Source organism: Carcharodon carcharias, chromosome 20 (genome assembly GCF_017639515.1).
Source record: "Carcharodon carcharias isolate sCarCar2 chromosome 20, sCarCar2.pri, whole genome shotgun sequence".
Classification (NCBI taxonomy): Eukaryota; Metazoa; Chordata; class Chondrichthyes; order Lamniformes; family Lamnidae; genus Carcharodon; species Carcharodon carcharias.
Window position 1 is genome coordinate 77,324,490 of NC_054486.1, and position 18,618 is coordinate 77,343,107.

General features: G+C 40.6%; 1 protein-coding gene and 1 long non-coding RNA gene across 2 annotated transcripts; one reads left to right on the top strand and one right to left on the bottom strand.

The window, feature by feature from the left end:
* Nucleotides 1-1,013: 1,013 nt before the first annotated feature.
* Nucleotides 1,014-14,430, bottom strand: LOC121292854 (heat shock protein HSP 90-alpha). Its single transcript, XM_041215335.1, has 11 exons — nt 14,236-14,430; nt 13,543-13,707; nt 5,536-5,902; nt 5,138-5,271; nt 4,700-5,011; nt 4,440-4,605; nt 4,108-4,298; nt 2,987-3,134; nt 2,635-2,903; nt 1,569-1,902; nt 1,014-1,341 (listed from the first exon to the last, which is right to left on the bottom strand). Exons 2-11 carry the CDS (start codon nt 13,705-13,707, stop codon nt 1,229-1,231), a joined length of 2,199 nt encoding a protein of 732 aa, XP_041071269.1. The 5' UTR covers nt 14,236-14,430; the 3' UTR covers nt 1,014-1,228.
* Nucleotides 13,926-15,394, top strand: LOC121292855. The gene is made up of 3 exons (XR_005946350.1): nt 13,926-14,063; nt 14,246-14,720; nt 15,181-15,394. It is a non-coding gene; the product is annotated as an uncharacterized LOC121292855 (long non-coding RNA).
* Nucleotides 15,395-18,618: the final 3,224 nt, after the last annotated feature.

An 18,618-nucleotide genomic window follows, 5' to 3' on the forward strand; every position in this document is an offset into this window, starting at 1 on the left:
TAAGTCAAACAGTACTCTATTCAAAAAAGGCCACTTCTATTGGAACCTACAGAGCCTTACATAAACAAGGGAAACTTCTGCTTCTTTGGAGAATATACAAATGAAAGAAATCAAAATGGTGTCTGGGGGTGGCAAGCCTTGTTACCCCTTTTGCTAATGGGGAATACATGTTAAGAAAACATTGATTTCTTTTCCCACCCTAATGGGATTTTAAATACAGCTGTTAACCGTGCAAGTCTAATTCTCATTTTTTGGCCTCTACCTGATAAAAGGACAAAGTGTTAAGCTTAGTGTTATCATCAACCTTCTTAATATATTGACCTGCTTTACCAGATCCGATAATACTTAGTTTAAAAACTGACAGGAATCATAAATGATTTCAGAAAAATGAATGCAGACAATAAGCAATGACCTTTGTCAGAAAGCAAAAAAAATTGAAGGTAGTACAGCAGTACCAATCTACAGCAAGTTAATAACATAGGTCTGAAATTTCTTGCATTAAGATCTTGAACATTCTGTAATATATTAAGTAGCATTCAACAAGGAAAAACTGACCTTTTCCAATAAGACAAAAATGGCCCTTTAAATTTAATGAGAAAGTAAGACAACTGCTGAGGGACAAGGCAGGGCAGACATCAGAATACTGGACGACTAAAAAACCTATTGACAAGCTAAAGGGCTTTTCTCGTGCCGTGCGTATGCAGTATTGGTGTGATCCCGAACTATTCTGCTCTGGTCGACACTTGATCTAGCAAGTCCCACAAGATTAAGCCCTGTAAGAGATTCATTTTATTTAAGAATCAAAAATCCTCAATCATAAGAAGCCAGGAAAAGTACAACTTAAAACAGGATGTCTGGGAAGCCACACTTAACATCTAACTTACTGCAATATAAAATCCAAATGCAATAAGTGAAACATTGGAATTCAGATCAATATCAAGTACTGTTTTGGCCAAGCAGTGACAAACAAGCTAACAGTATTTACAGTACCTTCAGAAAAAAAACACAGCAAAGAATTTAAACTAAATTTTTATTTTGCAACATATGCTCAATTGTTAACTTGTAGCTTACTGGTACTGACAAGTTTACAGAAACTCAGCATCAACTGTGCTTCACGGAAGTGTGATACTGTTACAGTTGTCTATTACTAGTTTTTTTTTTAAACTCAGTGACTGCAACAGCTCTTCAGAATTTGAGTGGAAATGGGTTGCTACTAGTTGTAGTTTGCTCAGTCAACTTCTTCCATTCGTGATGTATCATCATCATCACCTTCTAGTGGTGGCATCTCTTCTGTAGTTGTTGGGCCTGCATCCTCCATGATAGGATCTTCCTCATCAATACCTACAGAAAAAAAATAATTTTTTTCATCCAAAATTTATTGGAAAAATCTAGGAAAAAAAATCAATAGCAACTTAAAAAGGGGGGAAAAAATAATCAGATCTTGGAAACCACATCCAGAGAAGAAAATAGTTGGAATTTGGATTAATGTTTGGATAAAGGTTTAATAAAAAAGTTCCAGAATGCTATGGTTCCCATAAAAGACAACACATTTTGGTCAAGCTACTCACCAAGGCCAAGTTTGATCATCCTGTAGATGCGATTAGCATGAGTCTGTGGATCTTCCAATGAAAAACCAGAGGACAGCAGTGCAGTCTCAAAAAGAAGAATGACCAGGTCCTTCACTGACTTGTCATTTTTGTCAGCTTCTGCTTTCTGCCTCAGTGTCTCAACAATTGGATGATCAGGATTGATTTCCAAGTGTTTCTTAGCTGCCATATAACCCATTGTCGAATTATCTCTAAGTGCTTGAGCCTTCATGATTCTTTCCATGTTGGCAGTCCATCCATAGGTGCTGGTAACAATGCAACATGGAGAGGCAACTAAACGATTGGAAACAGTTACCTGGGGAAAGATAAAGATGAATAAAAACTTAGTGCAATTACAGGATGAAGCAGTGGAGGAGACCATTTAGCCCATTGTCAACTGTCTGAAATGCTATCCACTGGCACAATTTGTTCCACTGCCTGCCCTTTCCCAATAGCCTAGCACATTCTTCCTCTTCAAAAGTATTTATCCAATGCATTTACAAGTTACAAGTGAAGGGCTTCCACCACCCTCAGTAAATGAATTCCAGATCATAACATCTGACCATGCAACTTCTGACTTACTACCTCTTGTAAATCATGTCAAGTTGGAGCACTTTCATTAGATCAGCCTTTAACCTTTTGTTTCAAGAACTTATTTTTTAGTCTCATCACAACTTGGAAATTTTGTCTCTGCTACCACTCTACTAAATCTTTGCAATCTCTCCAAGGCCTTTTACATTCTTCTCAAGTGTGTCCATAAATGGGCAAAATACTGTAGCTGGGACCCAGTCAGTGCATTACACGACACTAGTCCATTCTTAACTGAAAGATTGAGATTTGACATGTTACAAAAGGAGATCTATTGCATTATCCCTATTTAACTGGCATTTATGACCACAGCAGATAGGAATGAGGAACCTTCAGCTTTAACTATAGAGGTCAGTTTTTCTCCCCCTCCAAAAAGATAAAAGTATGATCACAACAAAGTCAAAAATAATTCATCTTACAGCACTATGCAATTACATTTTTTTATAATTATAAAACATACTTTCTCAATTTTCTTCTCCAAGATGTCTTTCATAATTTTGCAGAGATTTTCAAAATTTGCCTTCTTTTCTTCCTGCTTCTTTTTCTCCTCTTCATCTTCTGGAAGCTCCAAGCCCTCCTTAGTTACAGAGACCAAAGTTTTTCCATCAAATTCTTTCAACTGTTGCACACAGTATTCATCAATTGGCTCAGTCATGTAGATCACCTCCAATCCATGTTTTCTTAGCCGCTCCACAAATGCAGAGTTGGCTACTTGATCCTTGGTTTCACCTAGATTAAAAGTAGTCTGGAATGACTATACATGCATAGAGAAATATTTCAGATGTCATTTCAGAAGTGTACTTATTACATACCAGTAATGTAATAGATATGTTTCTGGTTGTCTTTCATACGGGAGACATAATCTTTCAGGGATACCATTTCATCACCACTAACAGAAGTATGGTACCGGAGCAACTCAGAAAGCTTCTTGCGGTTTTGAGAGTCCTCATGGATTCCAAGCTGGAGGGATAAAGAAAGAAATAACAAATATGGCCAGACAGTTCTGTCATGCATTCGTGGTCAAAAATCAGTAAGATTTTAATTCCTTGGAGACACATGGCATCCTTCTTGATTCCAACATGCGCACCCAGCAATGAAGCTTTTTCCGAGATGTGGCAGGATAAAAGGGAAGCATAAGCAACCCCACTGTCTCAAATCTAAAAAATTATCTGCAACTAGACAAAAAGTCAATAATTAAGAGGTAAAACAATTAAAATCAAGGTGAGAACATAAAGTGTTAATATTTGCTGCCAAAAAACAAATTGCACCTCTGAAATTATTTTGAGTCCCAGAATATAAAAGAGGAAAAAAGTCAAAGTCCAGGAAAAGTACTTTACATCAAACTGGACCAAATTTTAAACTTCAGAAAGCTCTGAAAAAAAAACCAAACTGAAAATGGGATTGATTAACAGATGAACTTGAGCCCAAAAGTTCTCCCTCACCTCATATCAAAATCTGTTGTACAACTCTTTCATTGTATTGTTCCACTAGCAGATTGATAGTAAGACTGACAGTCATTTATGCTCCGAATTCATGTGGTTAAAATTTGGCTTTTGGATGTTTTTGGAGAAGTAAATTAGTAAAAAAGTTTGCCCAAGTGTGAAAGATGCACAATTAAAAGGTTATTTGAGTGCATACTCATCATGCAAGGCTTCAAGAGGACACACATGGCATCCTTCTTGATTCCAACATGCGCACCCAGCAATGAAGCTTTTTCCGAGATGTGGCAGGAAAAAAGGGAAGCATAAGCAACCCCACTGTCTCAAATCTAAAAAATTATCTGCAACTAGACAAAAAGTCAATAATTAAGAGGTAAAACAATTAAAATCAAGGCAGAATCACAACGCCTCTCCAACTCATTGATCAACACCAAGTTACTGCAAATAGTGGCAAGAAAAAAAAGTTTCCCCCTTATTAGCTCCACTATGTTCACCTTGAGGTTTTTGGAAAATTGTTCATATAGCTTCTTGTAGTTTTCTTTGTCCTCAGACAATTCTGTGAAGAGCTCCAAGCATTTCTTGACCAGGTTTTTACGAATAACTTTTAGAATCTTGCTTTGCTGCAACATTTCACGGGAAATGTTAAGGGGCAGATCTTCTGAATCCACTACCCCCTTAATAAAATCTTGGGGGAGAAACGATTGACAAGTTAGAATCTATGAAATTACTAACAAAATGTGCATCTCAAATGAGAAACTACATTTACTTGATAAAAATCACAAGCGTAAAACACATTTGCATTAGTTATTTCTGCCCAAATACTTACTGAGATATTCTGGAATGAGTTCTTCACAATTATCCATAATGAAGACTCTGCGCACGTACAGCTTAATGTTGTTTTTCTTTTTTCTGTTTTCAAATAAGTCAAATGGTGCTCGTCTTGGAGCAAAGAGTAATGCTCTAAACTCCAGCTGGCCTTCAACAGAAAAATGCTGTAAAAATATTTATGATTAGTTTGTTGCATAAGCAATTGAGGTCAGTACAATTTTCCAGTTTGTCATTAAACAGCAAACAAACATTACTTACTTTTACTGCCAAATGTTCCTCCCAGTCATTTGTCAAACTCTTGTAGAATTCTCCATACTCTTCATTGGTTATGTCTTCAGGATTTCTTGTCCAAATAGGCTTCGTCTTGTTCAGTTCCTCTTGATCTATATATTTCTCCTTAATTTTCTTCTTTTTCTTTTTGTCACCTTCTTTCTTTTCATCTTCTTCTTCATCTGATCCAACATCTTCAATTTTTGGTTTGTCTTCTTCCTCTGCGGCATCATCCTCTTTCTTCTCTTCTTTTTCTTCTCCTTCGTCATCACTGATCTCCTTATCTCGCTCCTTCTCCACCTTTTAAAAATTTAAAAAACTCACTTGAGGGAATCTTATGGATTATTAGATTAATTAGACATTAGACAAATGTTCACATCACTATCAAAATTGCTGTAAGGCATAAATTTTGAACTAAAGACTTACAAATAAAGTGATAGGGTAGCCAATGAATTGGGAGTGCTTCTTCACAATTTCTTTGACCCTCTTTTCTTCTATATATTCCATCTGATCTTCTTTCAAGTGCAAGATCACTTTAGTTCCACGACCAATATCTTCACCTTTTAAGAAAAATTAAACCCAATGTAGGCAGGTTCTTTTTTTAAAAATATCGGCCTTATGCTCATTTATACAAATGGAGGTGGTATTTCTATATTGGACACAAATGATACATGTAAAATCTTTCCTTTTTAATGATGGAATAAAATAAGATTAGCATTCCATATGCTTTGAACTAGGTTAATGTTTAGAACAAACAGCTTAGACTCAAATTTGGGTCTGTAATTTAGAACTTTGACATTTATCTACTTACATATATTACTTACCATGGTCTAGTCTCACTGTGAAAGATCCTCCAGCAGATGATTCCCACACATACTGATCATCATCATTGTGCTTAGTGATGACCGTTACTTTTTCTGCAACTAGGTAAGCAGAATAGAAACCAACACCAAACTGCCCAATCATTGATATGTCTGCACCAGCTTGTAAGGCCTCCATGAAGGCTTTTGTTCCAGACTTGGCAATGGTGCCTAGGTTGTTAATGAGATCAGCTTTGGTCATCCCAATACCAGTATCACGAATGGTCAAAGAGTGCTCCTTTTGATTTGGAATAATGTCAATCTTCAATTCTTTGCCAGAATCCAGCTTGCTTGGATCAGTTAAGCTTTCATAGCGAATTTTATCAAGGGCCTTTAAAAATAAGAACATAATTACTTAAAATGTAGAAATCCGGCATGTTTTGGGACAAGAAAGCAGCAAGGAAACAGATCAATAGAACAGTGCAATTCTGGGTTTGTGATTAAATTGCAAAGATTGAACAAATGTTTCACTAAAGAAATATATCTATGGCAAACAAGTTAACCTTTACATAAAAATAAGCCATCCAGATATGTGCTATGATCGAATATAGAACTACAAAGCGTAGCCCATTCAGCCCATTGTTTGAGCCATATCTTAAAATTAACCTATCCAGGTAATCAGTTAATTCCATCCCCTGCTCTTTACCCAAAACACTCATTTCTTTAGCCAATTCCAATATGAAAAGCACTACTAAAACTGGTTCCCACCATCTTTTCAGGTTGTGTATTCCAGACCTTAGCAAATCTCCTGCATTTTCTGTCAATTATCTTAATTGTGTTCTCCAGCTACCACCCTGACAGTTTCTCCACGTTTACTGCATCAAAACCCATCAGTTTTATAGATGGTGCTGCTCAAACACATTTTTAAAGAATAATCAATAAACATAGCATGAGCTTCATTTCTGGATGCCTACTCCAGAAATTTATTAGGCTCTGGGCCCCATCATTGCTAAGAACTTTCCATTCACATCCTCCATTTTGTTTAGTCACTGGCTAGCTAGAAAAAGTCATGACAAAAAGGATTAGATGTAAAAATGCTAGTATTTACTTCTAATTTGTTTTTATGCTATTATCTCTGCCCCTTCCTCTTGAAGATACAGGTATTTTCCAGGACATCACTCCACAGATGCAGGGCACATTCCAGTAACTGACACCAAATGGTATTATTCAGTTGAACTTGGCAACACATCTGCAGGCTATTATAATGGTAAAGCTAAACTCAATCCTAAACTGGTATATGCACATAATCACTTAAATAACTTTAGCACCCCTGCCAATACTTGGCTGAGGTCAAGAAGCTCCCAGACCAGATACCATCTTCTGTCCATTTGGGCCAGCTTGCCATTTAAAGAATGTGAAACCAAAAATGAAGCAATTGTTTTCCATCTTTTGTCTGGCTTTAATCTTGAGTACAGGCTCCAATCATCTAAAATGTCTTCTGCTACTCACTACAAGCATCCATAATGAAAATTTGGGTCTCAATCCAGTTCTCATTAAATATGGGCCAATAAGTGCTTACCACCTTCACAAGGCTAAGGGGTGAAGGCATTGCAGCAGTTTCTTTTCACTGTTTGGAATATGGTAGCACTGCTATTTATCACCCAGCCCTAGTTAGCCTCAAGAATGTGGTGGGACTTCTGCTACAATGCCATCCAGCAGAATTTTGACTCAGTGGTGGAGGAATAGTAACATGTCAAGTTGTTATGTGTGCCACATGGGAGGTGATGTAAAACCACACATCAGCTGCCGACATCAAGTGGTTAAGGGTTGGGTACTATACTAAAGCCAAGGCAAGTTGCTGCAGTGCATTTTACAGCTAGGACACACTGCACCAGTGTGGAGGGAGTGAATTTTTAAAAAGTGAATCTGGGATTTATCCAGATCATGCAGCCACTTTGTCCCGGTCAGTTTCAAGCACCAGTATTGCCAAAGATATGAAGTCAATTAGTTCCAACAAACTCCTGATAGGTAGGTTGCCTTGGGGAGTTCAGAAAGCCACTCACTGCAGAATACCTACTCTGGTAACCATGTGGTTGGTCCAAATGACTGTTATAGTCAGTTGCATGGGCAAATGCATAGTATTCACTGGCTGTGGATTGCATATGAAGAACTTTACAAATGTATGTTCAAGTTGATAGGATGGGAGCCTTTGAAATTACACAGAACCTGCTGCTAAGGCTACCTCAATCCAGAGAATGTCTTGCAGATCATGTGCACCTGTTGAGACATATGGTCCCATAGATGGCGTACATGAGTTCCTATCTGATCTACTTCAGTTACTCAAATCTTTTTAGAAGAGTCAAATACTAGACTTTTGAAAAATTTGCATTTTTTTCATTGCTTGGGTTATAATCTCCCAAATTCTTTACTGAACGCAGATGAGTATTCTTTACAATACCTCCCCAACTCCACTATTGTGGGTCAAGGGCAACAACCATACAGGAACACCACCTCCATGTCACTATCACTATTTATTGCATAGACCAGGCTGTAGACTGCAGGGAGATACAAGTGGGCTGGCCAGAGAAGAAGTAGATGGAATCATGTAGAGGGGTTCAGGGTGATGCAAGGGAATATAGATTCCTAAGAAATTGAGGGGAACAAAGACGCCTTGGAGTGTATGTCCACAGGTGCCTTAAAAAGTAACAAGACATCAGATAAGGTGCTCAATCCTTGACTGAGGTCAAGAGTATAGAGCACCAGTTAGACAGCTAAAGAACTGCAAATAATTCTGGTCTCCACTATACTGGAAGAACTTGATCACACTAGATTGATTCAAGGATGTTGCCAGGAGAAATGATTCACAAGGCAGCAACTGTTTTCTTTGAGGCCAAAGGGAGATTTTATTGAATTAGTGAGGCCTAAAAAATGGAGAGCAAGGATATCAGGGCATGGATGCGCTGTTGATAATTAGAAGTTCAGAATTTGACCCAGGGGACCTGGATCTCAGCCTGAAAGGATGGCAAAGCCAGAAACCCTAATCACAAGCAAAACATTTGGATATGCACCCCAAGTGCTGGAAGGTAGGATTAGACTGGATAGCTCTTTTAGTCAGTATGGATATGGGCCAAATGGCTTCTTCCTTTGCTGCAAACAAAACCATGGCATAAATCTTCCAGTTTCATAGATTTGACAGTATATCAGGACCCTGCAGAAGTCCTGCACACATCATTAATACCTGCAAGTTTAAAGTTCAATGGGCTGATTCCTGTTGTCTAGCACCCTCTGCTAAAGTTTCCAACACTGAACTCATTGTCTAGGGGCTTAAACCTGCTTGACACATTAGCAACAATCTGCTCACTGAAAAGTTCTGGTTCCAGCATGGCCACTTGGCTTCTGACCTCGTTACAGCCTTGGTCCAAACATGGACAAAAAGAGCCGAAAGAAGAGTTGACCGCTGTTGACATCAAGGCAGCATTTGACTGAGTATGACATTATGGAGCCCTAGCAAAACTGCAGTCAATGGGAATCAGGGGAAATACTCCATTGCTCGCAGTTATAACTAGCACAAAAGGAAGATGGCTGTGGTTGTTGAAGGTCAACCTCCTCTGTTCCAGGACATCACTGAAAGATTAGCTCAGGGTAGTGTCCTGGGCCCCAACATCTTGAACTGCTTTAATGATCATCCCTCCATCATAAAGGTCAGAAGTAGAGATGTTCTCTGATGATTGCACAATGTTCAGCACCATTTGTAATCAAATTCTGAAGTGGTCTGTGCCCATATACAGAAAGACTAGGACAACATTCAGGCTTGGGGTGACAACCAACATTTACTCTACTTAAGTGCCAGGCAATGACCAACTCCAACAAAAGAGAATCCAATCATTGCCCCCTGACATTCAAAGGCACTACCATTGCTGAATCCACCACTAACAACATCCTGGGGTTACAATTGACCAGAAATGGAACTGGACTCACCATATAAATACTGTGCCTACAAGAACAGGTCAGAGGCTGGGAACTTGAGTGTAATTCACCTCCCAACTCCCCAAAGCTGCTCCACCATCTACAAGGCATGTTAGGAGTGTGATGGAATACTCTCCACTTGCTCTAACACTCCAGCAGCTTGACACCATTCAGGACAATGCAGCCCACTTGATTGGCACCACATCCATCACCCTCAACATTCACTTCCTCCACCAACTTAGTGGTAGCATCTACAAGATGTACTTCAGTAACTCACCAAGGTTCTTTCAACAGCACCTTCCAAACCTGTGACCTCTACAACAGCAGATGCATGCGAACACCACCTGCAAGTTCCTCTCCAAGCCACTCAGCATCCTGGCTTGTAAATATATTGCAGTTCCTTCAGTCACTGGGTCAAAATCCTGGAAATCCCCAATAGCACTGTGGGTGTACTCACACCACATGTACTCCAGCAGTTCAAGGTGACCGCTCATCATCTTCAAGAAGAATTAAAGATGGAAGTAATAAAGTGCTGGCCTATTGCCACCCACATTCCAGGAAAGATAATTATGCTAGTTAATACCTGGTTTAACTCCATATTAGTCAGCATAACTGAATTGAGCACCAAAACTTACCTGAACAAAGCTACCATTATGGTAATAGTGCATGTCCTCCTCCTTCCATCTTTTCTTGGCCTTTTAAGTCTTCCCCAGTGATGGCTGCATTGACCCATTGAAGCCTCAGCTGGGGTTGAAAGGCCCAGCTGCAAGAAATGGGAAAGGTTGGGGCTGCAAAGAGTGCTGCAGGCAGGGTCAATGCACATAGCATCCACACTGACTGGAAGATCTGGACCACTCCTACGTTGACTGCAACAATTCAGGCAGTTCCCATTAAGGTTAACCAGGGATTGGCAATACATGTTGGCAGTGCCAATAATGCCCATAACCATAGTGTGAATAGAATATGATTGAAAATATTGATATGTGGCAATCAGTAAATTAAATGGTCAACTAATCCGTTTTTGGCCAGTTGGCTGAATATTAGCACTCGAGAAGTTTGAAAATTCACAGTCCCAGTCCAGAGTTCAATCTAAGGAAACTCAGTGGGTAAACTCTAGCCAGCATTCAGGGACTGGATGCAAAGTTGAGATGACTTCAATGTTGCCTGCACTGGAGTCTTAACATCACAACAGGATGTTAAGACTCCAATATAAAACCAAAAAAAAGTTGTACAGTTTGTGTATTCCACAGTAGATGACTTGAGAAAATCTGCTGGGGACTGTGCACTGCAGTAAATCACTATTACTGAGTGCAGTCCCCAACAGTTAAGCACTATTAGGATCCATACAGGGATAAGGATCCTTAAAAGTGGTTCCTTTACATTAAGTCTGCACATGAAAGGTGCTGCATTACACAATTTGATGTATATATAGTTATGAAGTTTAATTCTGACAAGTGCCAAAGCAGTCAAAGAACTGTCAATCTTATTGGAACTGGCTAAGCTGTCAATGGATTCAAATTTCAAAATGTCTGGAGTTGAGAAAAAAAAATCAGTGCTTGATATTTCATTGTGTTGACATAGGCCTGAGTATAGGATTTATGCTGCAATGACTGATTTTATGAACAAACAGTGGGGAGCCTGTTAAGCAAGCAGTATGACAGCTCCAAGTGCTTATTGAGTAACAAAAACTCAGATCTTGTGACATCATTAGACATTTTGTCAGCATAGCTCCTGAGGCTTGCCCATAGCAGATACCCCTCCATGCCAACTCACCTAGTAAGGGAAAAAGGGTGGTGGTAGAGAGCATGGTTTTGCATGAGTTGGCACGGGGTCTATAAAGGGCAATGGGTGGAACAAGGGGCATGGGATGAGGATGGAGCACAGAGGCAGTCTTCTGCCCACATTCCAGGTCCAACTTTTAATCCTGCCTGCTCTGGAATGAAAAATTGGAACTGAGGGGCTGTCATATTTAATTATAAAGATTCACAGAGCTGTGCCTGCGCACTTGACCCAGGAGTGAAAATCTGGGCCTTCCTTTCCTGGGTTATTTTAACCATTAATTTCTAGGGTATATTAGTTTGGGATGCCCTACTTCAAAATGAATATGCTTACTTAGTACCTGAACTGTCTCTTCAAGGATAGAGTGGAATGGGACTAATTGAGAGCGCTGGTTTGGACCCACTGGTCTTCTTCTGGTGCCTTAATGACTAAAGCAGAGTGGACTGCTGACCTTTATTGTATTTAGGTCTATGTTACAGAAGCCATTTGCTTAATATTTAATATTAGTACCTCATTGGAGTTCCACATTGGGGAAATTAAAATAAATGGTTTAAGACAGTCCAATGGTAGGCTATTTGCTAGGTTACAGCAAGTTACAAAAGGAGATGGACCATTTCTAAAGAAAAAAAATTGAACTTAAACACTATTGACATTACTATCATAACAATCCCCCAACCAACATCTTTGGAGGAGTCACTATTGACCATAAACTGTTGGACAAGGCACATAAATGCCATGGCTACCAGAAAAATATCAGAGGGTGGGTATCATGGTTGCATGGCTTACTTGTGAAATACCAATGCTGCTCCACTTAAGGCGCAAGTTAAAAGGCTTCTATAATTTTCAATCCAGTTAAAAAAAAGGTACTCTGGCAGATATATAGTTACACCATACTGATATAGATCTCCACCACTGGGTCAAAATTCTGAAACTCCGAGTACCATAAATACACTACTACATTGTTCAACAAGACCCACTAATTTCAAGGGCAATTAGGGATGGGCAATAAGTACTGGTCTTGCCTGCACAAGTTTAAAAAAAAGCCTTCAAAAAGTTGCTAGTATATGATAGATTTGCTGCAAGCACTAAAAAAGAAACAAATCCAGGTCTTGATTTAGTGATAGCTGTATTCAAAATCAGCTGCAATATTTCCTGTACCACCTCCTTCCCCCACAACACTGATCCCTTAAAATCAACACTAAACACAAATTATCCAGTCCTGCCATCTCATGGCTTTTTAAATAGAGCTTTTGTGCACATTTAACAGCCAAATATTAAGGCTTTTTTGTTCTGAAACTTTGGGGATCCCTGTGATGTAGTTTTAAAATAATGTCTTTCTTGATTAATATCCTTAAATGCAGCAGGTAGATGCATCGAGGCTAGTCTCAATTAAAACTTACTGAAATTTGCACAAAGAGAAAACACACCTAGAGTTCTCTCTCTAAATTAGCTCCAAGTTATACTCAAAGGGGTTGGAAAGAAATTGCACCTTGTCAAAACAGGACTGTGGACTCCTATTATGACTTGATATAGTCCATACCCAGTTCATCAATGCCAATGTTACAGCACTGTAAGCTACTATTTTAGTCAAAGAAGCTAGCATAACACCAAACTTAACTTCAGCTATCCCAAAAGGATTTGCATCCATAATAAAACCCCTGATTCTACCAGTCTCTTGCCAAAGAAGCAGATTTAGCAGGAAAATCATTAGAAGCCACTGCACTAAGTCACACACAAAAACACTTTTCACTAACTTGGGATTTTCTTGGTATATGGCTGGACTTACCTTCATGTCTGAGCCAAACTGTTTTAAAACATTGTTTCCATAGTGGGGGTTAGCAATTCTGTACTTACTTCCTCATTTAAACTAGTCCTATAAAAGTTCACCATTTCTTTATCAAGCTTAACAAAGGATCACCAAAAACGTTAATGCTTCTCATTTCAGCTACTGAGGAGCCTGACATATGCAATTATGCATTTTTTCTTCCAAATGAAGTACAAGTCAATTGTGGAGTGCACCCTCTATTGGGAGGTTGGGGGGGGGGGGGGCAGGGTAAATAAATTTCCCACCTACAACAACTTCCAGAACAATCTTACACTCCCACCACTCAGTAAATTGGTTTGATGTTGTGAAGTAGTTGCATTTTATTTATATGCAGAAAAATGCCTCACTGCAACTTTCCAAAAAACCACCACGAACGACATTTAAACTTTATTGAGGGTGCTAAATCATGTGGAAATGAGAAAGTTAGATCTGGATAACAAGTCACTTGAAACATGACTTACATCAGAAGAATTGGAAATGAGCTCTCTCAGAAAAATCTCTTTGTTGGAGTAAAATGTATTGATGATCAAAGACATCAACTGAGCAATTTCCGCCTGAAAGGCGAAGGTCTCAGTTTCTTCCTCCATTGGCATATCCTGCGTAGCTACCGGAGTTTCTTCAGGCATCTGTTGTTCATGTAACAGAAGGGGGAAAAAAAATGAATAATAAGGTTTGACGAACAACTAAGAACAGAACCCGATAGCGAGAGGTCATTAAATAAAAACGGGGTGTCAAAGAAGAAATTGGTTTTCGTGGTAGAAGCCGAGTGACTCCACATGCGCAAGCTGGACTCCACCCACCAGGACAAGCTTCTAGAAAAGTCTCAGGGTTACCAGAAGGCTTAGCGTGGTAATAGCGCTTGACAATGAACCGACAGCAAGAAGGCATCGTTCCGAGGAAAACCAGTTTTTTCCTTAATAGCCATATGAATTTAATTACAACCTGCGTTAAACAAAGACATCATTCCAGAACATTCTTACAAGTCAGTAAATCAACTTGACGATTTAAAACTGTGATCAAACTAACGTAACCGTCTCGTATTAGGATTCGCAAAAGTATTTAAAAATTAAATCGAACATCGTGACTAGAAACCGTAGCTTTCAGCATCTTGTTAATTATCTGCTGACATCTTCAAACCTTTCTTATTTTTTTACCTTTCTTCAGGACGCTTAGTGCTCCGAGATTCTAAGATAAATGCGGCTGCTATTGCCGTGCTCACAACTCTCAGCACAAACAGCACCTTGGCAAATGCAAGCAAAAAAGGCGGCGAACCGGTTTTTATACGGCGCCTCGTCTTCGCCAAAACTGAAGTTCCAGAAACATCTCGAACCCTGTGGTCAGGGCGCTGCACTGATTGATGGAGGTGTCGACCAATGGGAAATTAAAGCAGTCGGCGTTCCAAATCCGAATGGGCCAATCAGCGATTTGAAGGCGGAAACACGGCTGGCACTGCGGAAAGCCCTTGAATGAGTCACAGCCTCTCAAGTTGCTGGAATTTTCTGAGCCGTCGTGAGGTGAGGACGCGCTGACGTCTTCATCGCTGATGGAACATAAATGAACAGTGCCTCTGAGAAAAGTGAAAGACGTGAAACGGTGTGCGTTGCAACAAAACATATCACCATGATACAATTTTAAACATGTAATGGTGTTTTACAATTTTGCTGTTCAAATTTAGATATCCATCAAAACCTTAGTCTCGCTGAAATTGTCCTAACGTAAAAATGACCTCGCGTTTAAAACAATACGTTCGTTGTTATATTGTATCTTATGAAAGAGTTGTTTCAAATGATTTATGGTCTTGATTAGTCCTTCTACTTAAAAGCTTTTTAAAAAATTAAAACAAAAATATCGATTTTTCTATCCATCAGATTGAGTGTCTCAGTCGACAGCTATCTCCTTTGAATTTGACGCATTATTTCATGCAACTCCATGATGTCCACTAGCCACGATTTTTTAAGGCGCTTTGTAAACATGTAGCCCGGTCACCATTGATAATACCACAGATGGTGACGGGAGAAGGGCAATGGTTGAGGTGAAAGGGGAGGGCGGATGAGAATGTATATGAGAAACTTTCAGTTTAATGGTTGCTCTTATTTCAGATTCTGGAACATTCTTTCAGGAGGTAACATTCAGTATGAGAGGAGCTCCTGAAGTGTAATTGATACGATTATGCTTTCTTCCATCTGGGACCTTATTGTGTTCAATTGCACAATTGTAAGTATAACCCCACCCAAGGTAACAAAAACCATCTCCAAGAATGAGCCTGATCAACAGCTCAAAATTAAGTAAAGAAATTCAGCAATTACATTATGCAATAAAATGATGTTTTAAAAAAACACAGAACTCTCCTGATATTATACAGCAAAGATGAGATACATTAAAACCAGTACGCTTGTAACTATCTACAATTTTGAATGTCCATACCTCTCAATTTTCCCATTTGATTTCAGGTGTCCAGGTGGAGGAGTGATGAAACCCACCATTCCTTTGCAAAAAAATGAGAAAAATCAACTGGATGAAAAAGGGTTCCATTGACAAAGACCAGTTCCACAATAAGTCCATATTTAGGCAAACAAATATCATAATACATCAATCATAAACAGCACCTCTTAATGTTGCTACCTAGGGAAGGCCATTGCATGTGCATTCTAGCTAATCCTTCTTACTATACTAGGATGACTGGCCAGGACAGGATACCATGAATGTCAAGGATCATCTTATTCAGGAATATTTCAACCGAGCCGCTCTGACCCAGGATGGTATGGAACTCACTGAGGTGCCTGTGCTAACATGTCGATTGAAAATGCAGCCAATTAAGCTTGCAGGTTTACCCAGATGTTTTGCTGCCACCACTGAGGAATCCTTAATCTTCTTCAGCACCTCATACCTCTTGCCATCAATAAAAGGAGACTCACACATGTGGCTTCAAGAGTGCTTAGAAAAGAAAACAATGCACAGTTACAGCAAGAAGACATGCCAGCAACCTACTCTGCTTCGTGGGACAAGGTGGCTTCCGTGCTCAGGCACTTCTAGTGGTGTGCCCCTTGTGGCCTCCGAAGAGGTGGAGACAGTCTGCTCATTTGTGACAGCTTGTGGCTGAGATGCATGTGGTATTCATTTTTGTGCATAGAGGTGTCTATGGGGGCATCTCCAGAGACTGCTGCACCTGCATTTTGGAAGGGAAACCTCTGTAGCTTGGCCCTGCTGCACAGATGCTACCATTGTCAGAAGAGCTAGAGGTTGAGCATGATGAAAGTGCCCCTGAGGAGTGGCCCTCTCATGCTTCTTGGCTGGCAATCTGGATGGCTGGAACACCAGCTGGGATGCACCTGGCATCCCCTCTAAACATCTCTGTCACCAGTGCTACTGACCAGTTCAAGCTATACAGTATATACATCCTGTCTACGTCAGTGTGCAGTTCCACCATGTATTCCGAATGCTGCTGCAAAAGGCTCTCCATGAGATTGGCCCCTCTGACCATGGAGAAGCTCATGCACTCATAGCCCTGAGCTATTGTGGAACATATGAGGTGCATGGACTTCTCCATTCTCTACCCATGACCCCATTCTGCTTCAGGGAACGCATCTGCTGCTGCTGGTCTACGTGAGATTCTTCTAGTGACTCCTAAGGCCCTGCATCTGTGCCCAACTGGGCAGGGCTGTGACTGTTCTCCATCCTCCCAGGGAAACTGTCCACAGCTGTTTCATGGATGGAGGGGATGGCATGGTGGTATTGTTGCTGAACTAATAATCCAGAGACCCAGGGTTCGAATCCCACCAGGACAGATGGTGGAATTTGAATTCAATAAAAATCTGGAATTAAAAGACTAATTTGATTGTTGTAAAAACCCATCTGGTTCACTAATGCCCTTTAGGGAAGGAAATCTATTGTCATTACCTGGTCTGGCCTACATGTGATTCCAGACCCACAGCAATATGGTTGACTCTTAAATGGCCTAGCAAGCCACTCAGTTGAAAACTGCGACAAAGTCACAAAAAAATGAAACTGGAGGAATCACCCGGAAACGACAATGGAAGAATGCAGATCGACCCTGCAAAGTCCTCCTTACTAACATCTGGGGGCTAGAGCCAAAACTGGGATAGCTGTCTCACAGACTAGTCAAGCAACAGCCTGACATAGTCATCCTCATGGAATCATACCTTACAGATAATGTCCCAGACTCCACCATCACCATTCCTGTCTGTTCTCCATCCTCCTGTCCAGCCACAGCAGAGGTTGCTGCACAGTTGCCTTGGGAGTCCTCAACATTGACTCTAGACCCCATGAAGTCTCATGGCAGCAAACATGGGCAAGGAAACCTCCTGCTGATTACCACGTACTGCCCTACCTCAGCTGATGAATCAGTGCTCCTCCATGTTGAACATAACTTGGAGGAACCCCTGATGGGGCAAGGGTGCAGAATGTACTCTGGTTGGGGACCTCAATATCCATCACCATGAGTGGTTTGGTAGCACCGCTACTGACCGAGCTGGCCGAGTCTTCAATGACATTGCTAGACTGGATCTGCAGCAGGGGTGAGGGAACCAACAAGAGGGAAAACATACTTGACCTCATCCTCACCAACTTGCCTGCCGCAGATGCATCTGTCCAAGACAGTATTGGTAGGAGCACAGTCATTTTGGAGACAAATTCCTGCCTTCACATTGAGGATACCCTCCATCATGTGTGGCACTACACTGTGCTAAATGGGATAGATTTCGAACAGATCGAGCAACTGAAGACTGGGCACCCATGAGGCGCTGTGAGCCATCAGCAGCAGAATTGTACAAACATAATCTGTTACCTCATGGCCTGGCATATCCCCCATTCTACCATTACCCTCAAGCCAGAGGATCAACCTTGGTTCAATGAAGAGTGCAGGAGGGCTTGCCAGGAGCAGCACTAGGCATCACTAAAAATGAGGTGTCAACCTGGTGAAGCTACAACACAGGACTACTTGCGTACCAGAGAGCATAAGCAGCAAGTGATAGAGCTAAGCGATCCCACAACCAACAGATCAGATTGAAGTTCTGCAGTCCTGCCAAATCCAGTTGTGAATGGTGTTGGACAATTAAATAACTCAGTGGAGGAGGAGGCTCCACAAATATCTCCATCCTCAATGATGGAGGAGCCCAGCACAGCAGTGCAAAAGATAAGGCTGAAGCATTCGCAACAATCTTCAGCCAGAAGTGCCGAGTGGATGATCCATCTCAGCCTCCTCCAGAGGTCCCCAGCAGCACAGATGCCAGTCTTCAGCCAATTTGATTCACTCTACATGATATCAAGAAACAGCTGAAGGTACTAGATACTGCAAAGACTATGGGTCCTGACAATATTCCGGCTATAGTACTGAAGACTTGTGCTCCAGAACTTTCTGCGCCCCCTAGCCAAGCTGTTCCAGTACAGCCTCAACACGGGTATTTAACCAGCTGTGTGGAAAATTGCCCAATTATGTCCTATACACAAAAAGCAGGACAAATCCAATCCGGCCAATTACTGCCCCATCAGTCTACTCTCCATCATCAGTAAAGTAATGG